The sequence below is a fragment of the Athene cunicularia genome (assembly GCF_003259725.1).
Source record: "Athene cunicularia isolate RWA chromosome 2 unlocalized genomic scaffold, athCun1 chr2_part1, whole genome shotgun sequence".
NCBI classification, from domain to species: Eukaryota; Metazoa; Chordata; class Aves; order Strigiformes; family Strigidae; genus Athene; species Athene cunicularia.
Window position 1 is genome coordinate 18,749,116 of NW_020799095.1, and position 17,278 is coordinate 18,766,393.

The window sequence follows — 17,278 nt, forward strand, 5'->3', positions numbered from 1 at the left end:
GGCAAAGCGGGGCGCCCGGCGCCGGGACAGGCACGCCAGCACCGGGCCGAGCCGCCCGGCAGCCGCCCGGACTTAGCAGCAACTTGAGCCGGGTTTATGTGCGGCTTTCGCTGCCGCCCGCTTCGTACCTCGCCCGTCTCTCTTCAGGCGGAGGCTGCATTCCTCGTAGCCTGCAGCTGTGATTATATTGATCCAAATACTTGCCGTGCACCTCAGCCTCCTGGCTAACTACTCGTCTTGCCACCACCCCAGTACTTCGGCACATGTTCCGTTTCATAAGCACGGCTTATAAATTTCCTCATAACCCAGGGCACAGCGTAGCGCCCGATGCTGTACTCGTGTGTCTTACCAGAGACTGTAGTTTGCCTCAGCCTAGAGCAATTATTATATTGATCGGGCTTCTTGACATGCAGTTTAATTTTCAGCTGGATCTCGTGGCTGTACGCACAGCTTGCTGTCACCAAGCACTCCTGGGGTTTTTTATCAGAAATGCCTGCAACCTGCAATTCATAGATAGTTTTGACGAGAGCGACCAGGCTGGTGAGACTTTCGGAGGTCCCGAATACCGGGGAGCTGAGGAAGGCTGTAAATGGAGGTGTGCATTTGGTCCTTCCCGGTGGGCTTAAAATGCGTACTCCTGCTGCCTGTATATATCTTTCTCTGCAAATGAGATTACTGAGAATAAACACACTTTAATCCTTTTAAGTGACTGAAAATATAAATAACATCTGTGATTCCCAGAGGAACCTCAGGATTGGGTTCTCTGAACAAGTCATTAGTTTAATGTGGGACAATAGGCATATTCCTCCTGCTGATGTGTGAATGCCCCGAAGAAGAAATGTATAGAGTGTCTGCTGATGATGTTATTATGGTATTTCTAGTGCAGCTTTTGTCTGCCTAGACATTAATATTTAGTGCAGAGAGAGGCTGTGATTGTTTTCCTTCCACAGATGCCCTCAGACTAGTTTTGGGTGTAATTTACTTGAGCCAGCTCTTAGGCAGTGTAGTGGGGGTCCTTCTTTGGTCCTTTAAGGTCAAATGTAGGATCCAGAACAAGTTTCCCCATTAATGTTTATCATATGCAGATTGAGGGACATTGGCTGCCTGTCTTTATAGTCTGCCTCATCTTTTTTTATAAGCTCACAATCTTGCTGGAAAACAATTAGACTTTCACTAGTAATAGGCATTATATTTTAGTGTTTATAAGTACAAAGCACTCCTTACATACATCATTAGATGCTGCATACATCCTTAAGTATACTACCTTTCCTTCCTTTTCTCTTCGCTCTCCCCTCACCGGGGAGACTATTCGTAAGCCTGTGCTTATTGTTATAGAGAGGGGCTGATAAAATGCCCTCAAAACAAATGCTAAACCGCTGCTTGCCTGGTTGTTAGCAGATGGTAATGTATTTAAAGGTTGACTGGCTTTCCCCTCACCTCTTCTGCCTTATCCTGACTCCTTTTAGAATGAAACAATTAGCTCTGCCCTGTAGCCAGGGTTAACTGGATCCCAGGGACATAACAAAGTAGATGTGGCTTCAGTTATATGCCATCACAAAGAAGTGTGCTAAACCTTGCCCAGCGGCCCTCCACGTCCTCAAGGGTGGTTCATCACACAGTGTTTTCTTCTTACTTTATTAATCTGGTAATATAGAACTTCCACAAAATAAAAGACTCTGGGAGTTATGTTTCCTGATATTTTATGTGGCAGATGCCCCTGTAATGGATTGTTTTGCAGATTCAGTGGCATTTGACATGAGGAAGTATGCGATATCAACTGTACATATGTACATCTTTGCGTGTACACGTGAAGGCATCCTTCTGCTGTTTGTGTGCTTGGATTCTCTGTTCTTTGTATTTTTTGTAGTTACAGCCTGGCCCATCTAAGAGGACGGTTGAGTTACAAAGTCCCGCAGGCTTGTGTTTTAGCAGGCATAGCTTTGCTGAACATAAAAGGACGATATTGTTGTACCCAGCTGCTGCTCTTGCTGTCAGTTTGCCAGTTGCAGGATGACTTCCCTGGCCTCCTGCTTTCCCTGCAGCCGCCAACCCGGTTTGCTTATTTGTGTCTGTAAAGAACATGAGAAAGAGCTGTTCTTACATACACTGGTGCGCAGGGGGCTGTAGTTCTGTTTGACCCTGCTTCCCAAGGACGAATACTCTGCATGTTTTCATTCCCACCCTTTGTATAACAAATCATAACTGCAACCCTGTATGGTCATTAAAATAAAAATCCACTATTTCCTGGGGCTAGCGTGGTCATGGAGCACTGCGTTTTATAAATGCTGACATGGCTGAATGGTGCGCCATGGATTGCTCCCAGCCATCTTCCATTTTCTAGCCCAAGTCAGCAGGTACTGCTTGCAGCTGGAAGAGTAAAGGGAAGCTTTGGGGCTGGTCTGGAATAAATCTAATTGGGGTCCAGCCCAGGCCTCAAGCCTCTCTTCGGCCTCTGCTAAACCTGTAGCAACATACCTTAAGCACTCTGCTGCAGCATCCTCTGCTATAATAAGCAGGTGGGGACCCAACCTAAAGAGTTGTCCCATTGTCTGTGATGTGGCTGAACACTGCTACAGCAACCGAGGACAGTGAAGAGGACACGGCAATGTGCATAACTAGACTAGTCTATTGCTCAGATGACTTCTGTAGGCAAGGATGTCTTGAAAGCCTGAGGTTTGCAAGACATTTTAAGCTTAACGTACTTAACTGTTTAATGACTGAGGGGTTTTTTTGTGATGACTATGTCAGGGAGTCTTTGCGAGTTCTTGTGGCATCATCTTAAATCTGGCTTTGCAAGTAACAAAGGCTTGCCAACCTTCCATCTCAAAGGGAGAAAGTTTTCATCTTGCTAAGTTATTATAGCCTGTAATGTGCCAACACCCAAGAAGACTGTTCTTGTTTCTTACCATAAGATGGGTGGAAATTTTAAATTTCTGTTAAGAACAACTTTCTGAGTCATCTGTAAGGTTGTTAGAATCACTGGGGAATGTCTGCTGAGTGTGTACTTTAGGGGGCAGTTTGACATCCTAAGAATTGAACAGGGTGAGACAATTCAAATATGTCAATATCCAGGCAAAAAATGCAAGGTGTACCTTCTGGGTGAATCCTCATCAAGGATGGGGATGTGAACAAGTAATCTCCAAGAGGCCAGATCTTAGTGTCTTGGGACGGCATCTCTAATCCCTTCCCATTGACTACAACACTTCTTTCAGAATTGTTGTCCTTGTCTGCAGAAGCTTTTATTTCATGGGCATTAGCAGCATTTCCTTCTCTGAATGTTACTCTGATCTAGTCTTCGGAGTATCCTCTAACTGATCTCTCTCTATTCAAACATACTGTCTTGCCTCATGGTGGTTCATTCAATGTTTGGCAGCCTCTGGAAGGGCACAGAGCAGAACATTGCTGAACCAGAAGATAATCTCCCTTATCACTTCTGATAACACTACCTGTCTTTTACCTCCCTATTGTGGGATTAATTTTAGGGAATGAGCAGGGAGAAGAGATCGATTTGTGAAGGTCTTTGAGAGCAAGAAACAGTGGGAAATGGGAGATCTGGAGAAAGGGTGTTAATGAGGAATGGTATGGCTGGAGCAACGTGATGGTGTTGGTCTTAACTGATGTATCTTTTCAGTGGTCTGGGTGAAAGGGTTTGTGGCAAGGTGGAGAGGTGTGGCCCTTCTGTTAGGCTATCACAGAAGTAAAGATGGAAGATGATGAAAGGCTTGGAGAAGGGTAATGGGGCAGAAAAAGATGAATCCTCATGACATAGCTGAAACAGATGCAGAAAGGTGTTAAGTATGGTCTGGATTTCTTAGGAGTAGGAACAAGGAGTAGGAACCTTTGTACTGTGTTGTCACCTTATCCAGGACTCTGTATGATGCTTGGCTTAGTGGGAACTCTCCTCTGTCACACAGAAGCAGTTTTGGTTTTAGGATCACAACATAGCATCTAGGAGGGGCCTTCAGACCATGTCTGTTTGTCCTAGAAGTGCTGCGTAGTAAGGATTACTTTTGTTTAATCCATTCTGTTTCTGCACTTGCACCAAAACCACTGTTTTGATGTTGGGTAATGACTTCTGTGGAACTGTGCGTGACCTTTTAGGAGAATGGTAGTGTCTTGCATGAGCTGGTCGTAGTCATCTGCTAAACGATGTTGCAGAAAAGGAATACAGCTCTGCTTTTTCTAGATCTTGTCTTCTGTTTAATAATCTGAGGAAAAAAAAAAGCTGATTGCTTTTTGATATTTTTTGTTTGTTTGTTTGTTTCTTAGCTATAAAGGATGTTGTTAGGACTTCTGCTCACTGTGCTATTAAAAAATGTACCCTTTGACTGCCACACAATCAACATAAGTGTATCTGATGCATGTTGACTGGTATCAAGGAGAATAAATATTTGCCCAATGCTTTGTGATCCTATCTTCAAGCTTTTAGGATAGCAAGAATAAATGCCTGCTAGCCCTTACTCTCACCAGTCCTTTATAATGGAATGTTGTCTGTCATAATTTTGAGGGATTTTTGTAAACTTTTCCCAAAAGTCTTAGGAAAACTTGGCAAACAGAGTGAGCTAAACACGTATTACTGCCATGCCCATAGGAGTTTAGCAGAGTGCATGGAGCAGTATCAGTGTAAGAATAGTAGAAAAGCTAAAATAATAATTTCTCTCAGTGTGAGAGAACCTGGGGAGGTTCTCACACAGGACCATTGCTTCATGCAGTGTGAGTCTAAACTGTCTCAAATTGGAGTGTCCGTAGATGTAGGTTTAGAATAAATCAATAAAATGAATGGTAAGAAATCACCAGGATCAGATGTTACTCCCCAAAGACTTCTAAAGGAACTCATATGAAATTGCTGAACTCCTAACAGTGGTGTGTAATCTATCATATAAATCAGCTTCAGTGGCAGAGGAAGGTGGAAAATATGATGCCAATTAAAAGAAATGGTTCTATTTGGGAACATCTAAGCAATAAAGTTGTCATTTTACCAATACATTATCCCAGCGTAAACTGGCGCTGTAGTCAAAAGAAGCAGCTTAGCTGTCCCTGACCACTCATTCCTGCTACTGCATGGGTCCCTCTGTGCCTCTACAGCCTGTCGTGTGATTCTGTAGCAGATCCAAGTAGGGAGCAGGTCCTTGTTAGTATCAACCTAGGAAATACTAAATTATTCATTTTAAGACAGATCAGTCTCCTGATCCACTTAATCTGTCAGTGGCACAAAATTTGCTCCTGACACAGGGAGAGGGTAGCAGGGAGTGGGAGATGAGCAGATAGGTGAGAATGGGTGCAGGAGAGAAGGACTGCTGCCTTTAGCAGCTGGACTTGCTTGCAGGAGTTTGATTAAATGCAAAACTGCAACATAAAGTTATGACTGTGCTGGGAAATTGGGTGGCAGTACAGTAAAAGTAGAAGGAAGAAATGCATGCAGAAATATCGTACTGAGGAAGGGAAATGTTTGTGGTTTTGGCGTTTTTTTTTTGTCAGAGGTAAGTCAGATCTTGTGTATCCTGTAGAGGTGTTAAAAGTTTTTGAGTATAAGGGTATATATGGTCTGGTCTGCCTATATCTTTTTGTATTTCCAGAATGATTTTGGTAAAGTCCCTTGCTAAAAATCCTTAAAGGAATTGAAAGATCCTTTTAGTAAGGAAGAAGATGCTTTTCAGGACTGATGATGACTTAAAAGAGAGAAAATTAAAGTTAAGAGTAAATTGTCAGTGTTTAAAATGAAGTCACAATTGCAGACTGGGTGCTGCTGAATGTGGGATGAAAACTGAGGAAACAGCATATGCTGATAATATGGTTGAGGGTCTCATGATAAATGAAGCCATGGCTTCACCTTTGGTGGCCATGGAAGGTTATGTTCTTGTACACCCTATTATCCCACCTCTGACTGCCTGTTTGAGCTGTCGTGTGTCCTGTTGTGATACTGACAAACTTTGCAGAGACACTTAAGCAAGGTGAATTAGATCAGGATGCTGATCCAACTCAAAAATAATGTCATGAAAGTAGTAAGAATGGGGCAGTGTAGGACTGGGAAAATAAGTTGAGAGTGGTCCCCTCAAACCAGCCCTGTGGCTGAAGAAAGATGAAAGGAATAAAAATCTGCATGACCGCGTGATAAAATTGCAGATGAGATCTAAGTTTGAAAAATGCAAAGTAATGCATTTTCTAACATGGAGAAAAGGAAATCCTTTTTATACATACTCAACAGAGGTGCTGAATTGGCTAATATCATGCATAAAATAGGTCTTTGGAGATAGTGTGGGTAGTTCTTGGAAATTTTTGATCAGCATTGATCAAAAAGGAAACAGTATTTGGGACAATTAGGAAAGATAAGCAAGAACCATAGTTATGCCATCATGTAACTGTGTAATATGGTAATGTATAATATGGTTCCTTCTTCTCCTCTAGCTCAGTAAGCTTGTAAATGAACTATAAAAAGCTTGAAAAGGGCAGCAAGGGTGATTAGAAGTATGGATTAGATACATCTAAGAATAAATAGTCTAGGTCTAGTCATCATAGAAAAGCAATTTCTGTAAAGGAGGCATATGGTGATCTATGAGACTATGAATTGTGTGATGAAGGAGTATAGAAAGATTATTCATTGTTTCTCATACAGGAAGTGTTCTGTAACACTGAAATTATTTGGTTTATATCTAATAAAGAGAAGTTATTTTCTCATACAATGCACATCTAAAATGTGAAACTCATGAAGATTTTCTGGAATACAAAGATTGGAAGCATTTAAAAACAGATTAGGCAAAATTCTGGCAAAAAATCCATCACTGATATAACTTCCCATTTGGAAAGTCTACACTGCCAATTGCTGGAAGCTAGGAGGGTGTATCAGAGAAAGATAAACCTCCATTAGTTTTTTTTTTTTTTTTTTTTTTTTTTTTTTTTTTTTTCTTCCCCTGGGAATCCTCTGTTGGCTGTCAAATACCTGGTTCTGTTTTATGGAGATCCTCGATCTGATCCAGTGTGTCGCAGCACATTGCAGTTTGGAAGCAGTTAATCAGAATCTAAGGTTGTAATAAGATACTAGTTCCTTCAGGTAGGACAACTGAGCAAGTTATCAGTTCAGTTGGCAGCAGACAGTGAACAGTTTTCTGCTGAATGGCTTTGCAAATGGTGTAGTGGGGCCTGGAGCTGGGACAAGAGAAGCAGGAGCCCTGGGGATAGTGTGAGGTTGGGACCAAGGCTGCTGGCAGTGACACTGCTTTCTGCTCAGATGGGAAGATCTGACATTGTCCAGTTGTCTTTCTGTTCATTGCCATGTAGCCCCTTTTCTTCTGCTATACTTGGTTTGAACTTGTGCCAAGTAGAGGTAGATCTAAGATCTTAGCAGTTTGTTTTGGGTTTTTTTCCTCCTTTGCTAGGATTATTTGCTGTCACATTAGTGAGCTGAATCAGCTTACAGAAGGAGTGCCATGTCTGGGGTTCACTGCAGACAGCATGTCACATGCAGCAGTGCCTAAGCTAATAGGAAATGCCAGAGAGGAGAATATGTCTAAGATGCTGTCTCCTGGCAGGAGCTCAGACAGTTATTTCTGGGAAATGAGGACTTGGAGCCTGAGAAAGGTTTTGGGTCTTTTTTTTTTTTTTTTTTGCACTTGGGCCCTAAAGCCTGTTTAGGACAAACTTCTGGAAAGGCAGAGTCCAGGAATACTGCTCCTGGATTGTCTCACCATTATATCTAATGACTGGGAAGCTAGAGGCAGCATGAGGAATGAACATCCATAGTGATCAGGACTCTGTCTTCATGATCAGGAGTCTCTCTGTAGACACTGATGGTATTTTTTCAGCTCATCACAACAAATACTTTTCATGGTGTAAGCATGCTTAGCAAAGTAGACCCTTTCAAGGAGGGAAAGGAACTGAGGTAGCCATCAGACAAACACATGGTTTCAGCATGCACAGGAGCACCTAGGCACCTTTGGGCATCTTGGGCATCTAAATAAATTTTTTGGTACCCTGTGCAAGAATAGCTTGGGGCGATGGTGGGGCCCAAGGTGTTTAATGAGTTTTGTGTTTGAGTCAAATGTGTAGAAGAAAAAGCTACCCATTATATATGATAGTTAGACCATAGTATTCTTAGTTCCTCAGTCTTTTATCTGTAATTCAGTGGTTCATTATAGCTAGTTGTCACTTTTTGCTATGTGAGAAAGTGATAAGGAGCTATCATGAAAGCCTGGTGTGAAACCATTTATTATGAAGATGTGAATTGTAGACAATATGAGGAGTTTTGATAATCTTAGTGGTTTAAGCAGAAAGGAATTGGGAAATGTAGGTCTAGCAGGATAACTTTTTGGGGAGAAAAGATCAACAATTTTCTTTTGACAGTGAAAAAGGCTTCTAATTTTTATGGGGTTTTAAGTCGTAAAAGGCAGAATGTGTTAATGTGTTGTACTGCAAAATAGACTTGGGTGATACAAACATTTGGTGAGGTACCTGGCAGACAAGTTGTTTTGACACTGGGAATTTGGTAAGGTGTCTGGAAAGCTAGTGTGACCTTAAAGAGTTTTAATCAGTTATTTGTAAAATCACTTTTGCTCTAATGACATTCTAGGTGGTACGATTTATCAAACCAGTGGAGTAAGTATTTCAAATATACGAAAGAATATATGGTTATATATATCTCTAAATTAACAGATGCATTAAGCAGCTGAAATTATAAAGACATGTTTGTATATTTGAGAAATATTTCTGTAGAACTTTTTTCAGGATGGTGCTTTTGATAATTCCCGATTGTCTGGTGGTGTTAAGCCAAGAAGTACAGAAGGGATAAAAAATACTTGCAAGGGTTTTTTTTTAATAAAAATACTTGTATTGTAGTGATAAAAAGAGTAGCAGAGATTGCCTCTTAGTTTCTGCATTATTCTGAGTCCAATCACTTGAGTGTGGCGGGTCAGCATCAAATCTAGCAGAAATAACTAGTGTTCCCAGGTCAGAAGCCTGGGACTGAGGGCCATAGAGGCAAAAAGAAAAACTGAGTTGCTGCATAGTGGTGATGCTAGAGATCTCTCTCGACAAGGGAGATGTTGTCTTAGAAGTACACCAGGCGCTTGGGTTGATTGCCTATCTGGCCTAAACAGTGCACTGGAGGTTGGGTCGGTTCGATGGTTGCAGGTCTGGAGATGAAGCAGGCCAGATCCCTTCTGTTGCAATTATTGTCATGCTGGTTCTGGTGAGCTGTAGGAACATCAAAGGCAAAGGAAGTCAATGTTGACGGCGAACAGTCATAGCCAAATTCTGAAATGAGTCTAAACTGTGGCAACTCTTACTGAGTTCTGTCTACTGGAGATCCATTCCCCTGCAGCAGTGGGATCAAACCAAGTGTGAAATGTATGAAGGGAGAGGACAACCCCTACTGTCAAGGTGACACAACTTTCTAGATCCTCTCAGCCCCCAGATACAGCCCTGTCCTCATGTTTTCCCAGAATGTGTCTCTTTGAAGCTGACTGGTGATAAAACATACTGAGTTATGTCAAAGCTGCTGTTTCTGGTAGAGGAAAAGTGAGACCTGATTTATAAGAGGGTGGTGTAAGAGGAATAGCAACAGATGGTGTGGGGGTTGGCAGGTCAGTTAACTGTGAGAGCAGGAACTGGAAATGCAAAACTGAAATATCAGTGGTGCTGCTTCTTATGAAATGTGTGCATGTCCTGTTCCTTCAGTGGGAGCCCCAGACCATGCAGTCCTTCAGGAACCCCAACCGTGGGGTCCTTCACCACAGGTCTCCCATCTTTCCTGGGTATTTACTCCTTACCACGTAGCATTGTTCTCCTATCCTTCCTTCTTAAGGCTTTTTACTGTCAAAACCTAACTTGCAGACTGTTGAAAAACTGGACACTGTCTTCAGTACTCTCGTTTTGCGTTCCTCTTCCACAGCACAGAGATGCACTACTGCTGGCATAAGTAGGGATGTTTGTCCATTAATGACTCCTGTATTGCTATTAGCATTTAGTGTGATGGCTGTTAAGTCGGACAAAGCTCATTCTCAGAATAAAGTAAAGCACTCCTTCCCAAGAGCAGACTCTCTGTAATGTTACAAAACTCGGAGATGGTGCTCCAAAGTTCAGATTTTTTTTGGAAAGAAGCTTTCACAGAGTGGGGGAGTTTTTATGGGAGAATGCTGAGAACATAAAATTGTATCTTGACATGTTTTTTGCATCTTTGAGTCTGAGAGTACAGTTCACGCGCTGTCTTCAGGGTTTGAATTCCAGTCTTTCCAGTGCTCAAAGTTGCTATTATAATACAAAGATTTTCTTGTGAGATTAACATTTTCTGAGGAATATAAAGAGCGTGTTCATTCCCCACCCACAGGGTGGAAGGATGGATTCACTGAAGACCTGTGCTTCGAGCTTGTGTATTAAGAATCTGAAAGAAATCTGTTCTTCAAAGCTGCTTTTTTCCCCTTTTGAACTAAATTTACTCTCATGCTGTTAATTCCTCCTTCCCCTGCAATCCTTCTTAACATGCCCTGAGTTCAAACGGTTTCACAGTATTATGGAAGTGGCAGCCTTGGTCTTTTTGTGGGCAAGAGCAGGACTAGTTTTGGCTATAGCCAAACTACAACTATGGTTACTTTCCTAACCTCCCTGTCATGCTGTCTGTTACTACCGTTAGGTGATACTTTGTTGTACAGTGTGCTGATGCAGTTGTTTTCTTTCCCACCCTGCCATTTTTCTGTAAATCCCTGTGCTCACAGGACAACCAGGGAAATTAAAAACAAAAAGTCACAACCCAGGATCTGTTTGTGAACCATTAATTGGAATAGATTTCTGCCTGTTTCCTGATGCATAGTGCCTGATGAGGCTTTCTGTGGGCTCTTAAGACCTCCCTTAATAGCTGCCAACACTGAGCTGCACTACATCACTGAATCCCTCTGCTTACTGTGTAGTTGAATAAATGCAGTTGCTTGAAAAAGCCTGTCTGTGGCATTGGCAAACTGGTACCAACATGTTTCAGATTATCAAGTACAGTGGAGCTCCGCTCTGCCTTGTCCTAATGCTGGCTGCTGCCTTCTCTATCATGTCCAAGGAAAAAAGAGGGGGAAGGGCAGCTGTGGCAGCAGCTACTGAAGGGCAGATTTGCTGTATGTTGGGTGAGGTTGACAGGGGATTCTGCTGTGGTTTGTGTTACCTTGCTAGGTTTTGATTTTAGTGGGCAAGTCTCTAGATCAGCTGTTGGATGTAGGAATAGATGGCTGTAGTAGGAATACTTTTGCGAGAGCAGAAGAGCCTGTCTATAAAGGAGCTAATAGAGCAGAATGTGCTTGGCATAAATTCAGCAGCTTTGTGCATTAGCTGCAATTGGTAAGCTCATAATGCAGGCTTTAAATTGAAGGAAAGGCCTGATCCAGTTTGGTATCAGTTGGGCTATATAACACCGTTTAGGAGAGTCTATGCGGCTGGCACTGGAGACAATTCTGCTTCGTTTTTTTTTAAGTCAATTTTGATCCTTTCAGAGATTGAAATAGGAGTAAAATTACAGCACTTTGACAACCAAAGGTTTCTCATGAGATGACAGTTACTCTCAGAGTATAGCTGATTCTGGCGGAAAGAGTTTTTCGGAATAGCCTCAGTTACTGCAATAAAGTAAATTGCTTGTCCCATCTTTTAGACAAGGTGAAAAAGACTGATGTGAGTTGTAGCTGTTGCAGCAGCTCACATCACTGTCTCCTGAGCCAGTCTGAGATCATGAGATGACCTTGTCTCAGTTCAGACACGTTTGTGAGATCCTTCCGAAACCAGATCAGTACTCTCTCTCTGAAGTGAGTGTGATGGCTTGTTTTCAAGGATACCGAGCACAAAAACATTCTGGGGTGGGAGGACGGGGAATATAGATCAATGAAAATAAAGTGGCAGTGTCAGTGGATCTAATTTTGATGGAAGCCAATAATAAAAAAATTGGGCTTTCTTGTGACAGCATTTGGGATGCATTGTGGTTTTATTCCTTTGCTTGAACTTGAGTTTTGTTGGAGGTACAAATTGCCAGAATCAGGGCTGTATCAGAATCAGGGACTGCTGGAGGCCTTTATACCTCACCATGTATTGCTTTTCAGTTTCTTTTCTTTTTTCTGCACCCTGCATCGCCCTCCTGCCATTATCCCTCCTCCTCCTCCTGCCCACAAGGCTCTACTGACTCCTCAAGCAGCCTTTCTTTAACCCTCCCGGCACACATTTATTAGGATTTAGATCTGGTTGATGTCTCTCTAGGAACCACTGCAGCTAACACCAGAAAGCCAGATACTAATTTTCTTCTTTCCAAGTTTTGAAATCCGAGCCTCGCCATCAATACAATAATGAAACCCTTGTTGGGTTTAATTCCCCGCCCTGTTAGAAGCCTTGTCCATGGGATTTTGTTTGTTGTTACTGTTAGTACATCATGGGGATGCACAAGCACAAGCTGGAAGCAAACAAACAGCAGTGAAAAACAACCACAAACAAACAGCATTTGTTAGATCACTATTATCAAGGGGGTTTCATTCAAAGTCTTAAAGCAGCAGCAAGTGTGCGGTGTTGCCTCAAAGGATGGAAACCACACATAACAGGCAAATGCAAACATTTTGCCTGTTAAGGTGACTACAACTTCTCTTACTGTTGCATTGCTGCCCTGTAACGGGCAGGGTAAAAATTTCCATCCTGGTATGTGCCAGAGTGGCAGGGAGGCAACAACTGAATGATTTGGGAATTCAGGACACACACATGACCAGCAGGTGAAACACACCTCCCAGCAGGTGAAACACCTCCTCACCTTCAGCTGCACAGATGCGAACAAAGAGGCTGCATAGGGGCAGCCAAGTAATTCTTAGGACAGGCAAACAGATGCAGATCTCTGGCCTGCTGCAGCCCAGCCTGTCTGTGAGGAAGCAGCCCTGGCTGTGCTGTGGGCTCCTCACAGTCCTCTCCCCCCAGCCCAGAGAAGGGGTGTCCTCCTGAGCAGGGCCCGGTAACCAAAGGGATGCTGTCTGCTCCCTCCTTGCTCTCCTTGTGTAGGACTCTGGGGCAACACAGCTTGCAAATGCTTTAAAGATGGTGTCTGTGCCAGACCTGCTTGCTCTGCCCATCGGGGCTGCTTGGTGGGCAGGGAACCCTTCCCCAGGGCAGTGTGAGACATTGGGGAACCATTGCCATCGTGGGGCTCCCCTGTCCCCTGGAAGCCCGAAAGTTTGCTGTGGGCAGAACCCCCAGAACACACAGAGATTTTGGGATGTGGTCAGCTGGGAAACCTGGGCAAGTTGAGCAGGCTAAGTCTAAACCTGTAGGCAGGGGAGGGTCTCTGCCAGCTGAAGCTGGGCTTTCCCATGTGTTCCCCAGACCTTCGGTACTCTCCCACGTATTTCTTTTTGTTGCAAAACAGCAAGAAAGCATTTTCCTGATGTCTATCCTGGTGTCGTGTCACTGGGTTGAGGCAAATTTTGTTAGTGTCTCCAGTGTGATGGCCCATCTCTCTAGGCAAAAATTTTGGCATATCTTATGGTCTTCCTGTGCAGCTTATGTAAACATTTTGAACAGGTTTTTTTTTCTTTCATGTGTGCACACAGATTGTGTTAGTATTCATTTGAATCTGATCATCTTACTCACATGAGGGTTTTGACATGCAGATGGGCCACAGCACATATGATTTAACATCTCATTTTAAAGGATTGGATATTTGTCCAGGGAGTCAAGGTTAGTAAGGTGCAATTTGAGAAGTTACAACTATGTTCTTGATTACAAAGGAAGATAAATCTTCAGTAACGATTTTCTAAGTGTCTGCAAAACATGAAAATGCCATCAGCTTTGCAAGAAACTGCTGTATTGGGTTCTCTTGACAAATGGAGAACATTCACATCCTCCTAGAGGGTATGGTCATGTAGGTCTGGGGTGAGGGAGTTTACAGGAAAGGGCAGGAGCAGTTGATATTCATAGTGTTAACAAGAAGGCCAGCTCCTCTTCTGAACCCGTGTGACTTAGGGGAGTCCTGACTATGGATCAGGGCAGAAGGACTAGGGAAGTGTGCTGTTAGACCATGTACAAGCTCCACTGAGGTGAATGTTTGTCAGAATTTTGTGTTTCTTACTTCAGAGAATGGCACCTCCATGTGATCAATCTCCCAACTGAACAATAAAAGGCAGCTTTTGTATTAAATTAGATGTTGTTAATAGTTTTTGGATACTCTCATTGCAAATGGGAAGTGAATGCACCACTTTCCCTGCTAATCTGTGAATCCAGAGATTCACGGTGTTTGGCTCGACTATTCATGATTTATTTACATTTTAAAATTCAGACATAGGCATGTGTGTGATGATTTATTCCTCCTTGTAATTGAATACAGTGATTAAATGAGCTTGCATAATGTACTTCATTGTCCTTCTGGGATGTGGGCTGCTGTGTCTTTAAAACAGCAGCTCCTAATGGAATTGATTCCAGCTCCTATATATTTACTGTAATCGGTGATGTGTTTCTAAAAACTTATTTGGAAAATTGCTTTTAAATGTATGTTTCTATATAGGAAGTATTTAGCTAGTTGAAGAGTAGTATGTAATCTAAAGTCTTCCTTTAAGATGCTTTGCTACCTTCTCTGACAGTAGCATTACTGTATTTTTACACTTTAGTAAAAATAAATACACAGTTGCTATTTTGTAACCTCAGAGAAGCTATAGATAGTGTTAAACCTAGCAGAAGTGTCTACCAGGCTGCAGCTGTGGACAAGTGATTGCCGTCTGAGCCTGCCATCATGTAACTGATGATTTTTCAGACTAGCCAGGGATTATATAAAAAGGATGCTGCTTCTTAGTAAGAAAAAAAATTAAAAGTGGGGTTTTATAATTGGCCTTACTAACTGAATAAACAAAGCAGTTTAATTAACAAAACCCCCTTATTTGCAGAAAAAAAAATGCAGAAAGATAATGACTTATTTTACATATATACAGGCATTCAGAAACCATAGTGTCTGTGACTGGTGCTATACAAACACCAAGTAAGAGACAGTGCTCTGCCCTGGGAGTTTATAGGGTCAGCTAAGAAGACCCAACAGCCTGGTGCAACAGAGAGGTGGGAAGCCTTGCTAGAGAAACTGGATGTGGACACAGTTTGCAGAATTTTAAATAAGGAGGATATCTCAGTGATGCTAGTAGTCCCAGTGTTAGAGATTGTATCTTTTGATCAAAAAAGCCCCAGTCCCACCGACGACACCTTGAGGTGCTACCACTATATCTCCTTTGACTGAGTTACTTTATGTCTACAAATATAGCTGTGCTTAATGGCAGCCTTTACTTCCGTGGACAATAATTTGTCTCTCTATTTCTTCTACAGATGCACTTAATCCCATTACTTATAGAAACACAGTGTCTTTGAGAATTTGTTGCTCTGTCTCAAATGTGGTTGAAATTTGTCAACAGATTCAAAGGTCAAAGGTAAGGGAGAGCAAGACTGATGGACAGTTGGACAGGCAGTTCAGTTTCAAAAGCTGTTTTCCTGCAGAGAACAAGAAAAGAGAAGAAATGCTGAAGGAAAGTAGAAAGTATGCTGTTGTTAGCCTATTTAATTTGAAAAGTGTTTGGAAATTTAATAGGGATGGGTGATTTGCAGTGGGATCACCATCTCAGTCTCGCATTTTGGTAGTGTTGGCCTCACTGTCAGTAAGCCAAATGCACTGGTATTGTCTGCATGGGACTATGGAGAGATGAGCAGAATGGGAGTGAGGATACTGGGTTTGTACTCTCAGCCTTTACAGGTACCTCCTGCCTCTGCTGAGCCTGTGTCTGCCTCCCTTTTTCTGTACATGAGAAAAATAAAGCACATTTTATAAAAACTGCTGGCACTTACGGCCAAAAAGAGCTATAGAGGTGAAACGTGGCAGCAAGTGCTAGTCACAGCCAGATGTTGTTATATGTAGTGGTGAAGCAGGGGCATGGAGCAAATAAGTTAAGAGGCCCAGTTTAATACAGTATCCTATCTGTTACTGCAGTTTTTTTACCTTTATCCTAAACACTGCATTGGATTCAGGTATGCTTGTGCAGAAAGGTAGAGTGTACATCTTGGCCAAGGAGATTTCTCTGTGCCCTTTGGAAGACCAAGGAACAGCTGGCAGTGTTGATGAAGGGGTAACAACTGAACAAACAATTTTTACAAGATACAGAATATATCTCTTGCATTAGATGTTTTCCAGTGTGTGCATGAAAGATACAGTGTCTCATAAGACTTGGAAAAGAAAGATGCAAAAGAACAAAGCTAGACTATACCACTCCAAAGTTATGCCTGAGAGTTGTATTCTGCATGTGTTTTTGTGACTAAAGCAATAAATAGCACTAAAAATCAAAATAATGGCAAACGTGAATTTTTTCACCTTTAGAAAATTACCCCACTGGGGTTTTCATCCAGTAATTGCTTAATATCCCTGCTTTATTTAACTGAGATAAGCAAGGCCGTCAAATAAAATCCCTGAGTGATTACGGTACAGCTGAACCAAGGATCTAACGCCGAGCTCCCCAATGAATGGAAATAGATGGAAAATTATCAGGATAAAGGTGTTCTTTCTCAAAAGTGTAACATTGAACTACTGTGTATTGCAAGAAGCCAAAGGTCCTCGCACAAGAACACAGTTCTGCTGCCACAGGGAAATACAGGGGTATTTTAATACTCACAAGCAGCTGAACTCTGGATAATGTCTGTTCCTTGTGTCTTACCCCTGTATGATCTTTAAACCATGCAAGCAAGTACCTTTGTTATTTCTTTCATTCTCCTGTCAGAACAGGGTTGTACTGACAAACCCGATAGTTTGAAGTTGTTAGATGTTCTTAATATATACACAGACTGTGTACAAGGCATTTTTTTTTATTGCTGTCTTCCATTAAGTTGTAATAATGAGAAAAACTGTCTTAAATCACATGTTAACTTGTCACTGGAATGATTTGTGTGTCTCAGTATAGCAAGTACAATTTCAGGTTCATAATTTAAAGACATATATCATGTAAATAAGTCTACAATTAATGTAACATTGTGTTTTAACTCCACTATCATGATATTCAGGGTTTTTTGGAACCCATTCACCACATGGGGAAGCAAAGTGCAGCTGCCTTATGAGTGCTCTGACACTTGTTCTGTTCTTATGCTGTGAAGTCATGCTTCACTGCGACAGAGAGTAGGGAGAAAGGCAGGTGTGGAAATGCAAGATGCAAGTACGGCCCTGTTTTCGGTTTTTGGATTATTTTGGGTGTCGTGTCCCTCCTGCCATCCTCCTCCCAGGACAAGAAGGTCTCTGCTGTGCATTGTAGGTGTTTAGATACTGCATAAGTTA

At 42.2% G+C, this 17,278-nt stretch overlaps 1 protein-coding gene across 1 annotated transcript in view; it reads left to right on the top strand.

Moving 5' to 3' along the window:
- LOC113477016 (rap guanine nucleotide exchange factor 5-like) overlaps positions 1 to 17,278 on the top strand; it is a 68,833-nt gene that overhangs the window by 2,932 nt on the left and 48,623 nt on the right. Inside the window, exon 3 of the mRNA XM_026843084.1 lies at positions 514 to 595. Within this exon, the coding sequence (XP_026698885.1) occupies positions 514 to 595 (82 nt within the window). The remainder of the gene's footprint in view (positions 1 to 513; positions 596 to 17,278) is intronic.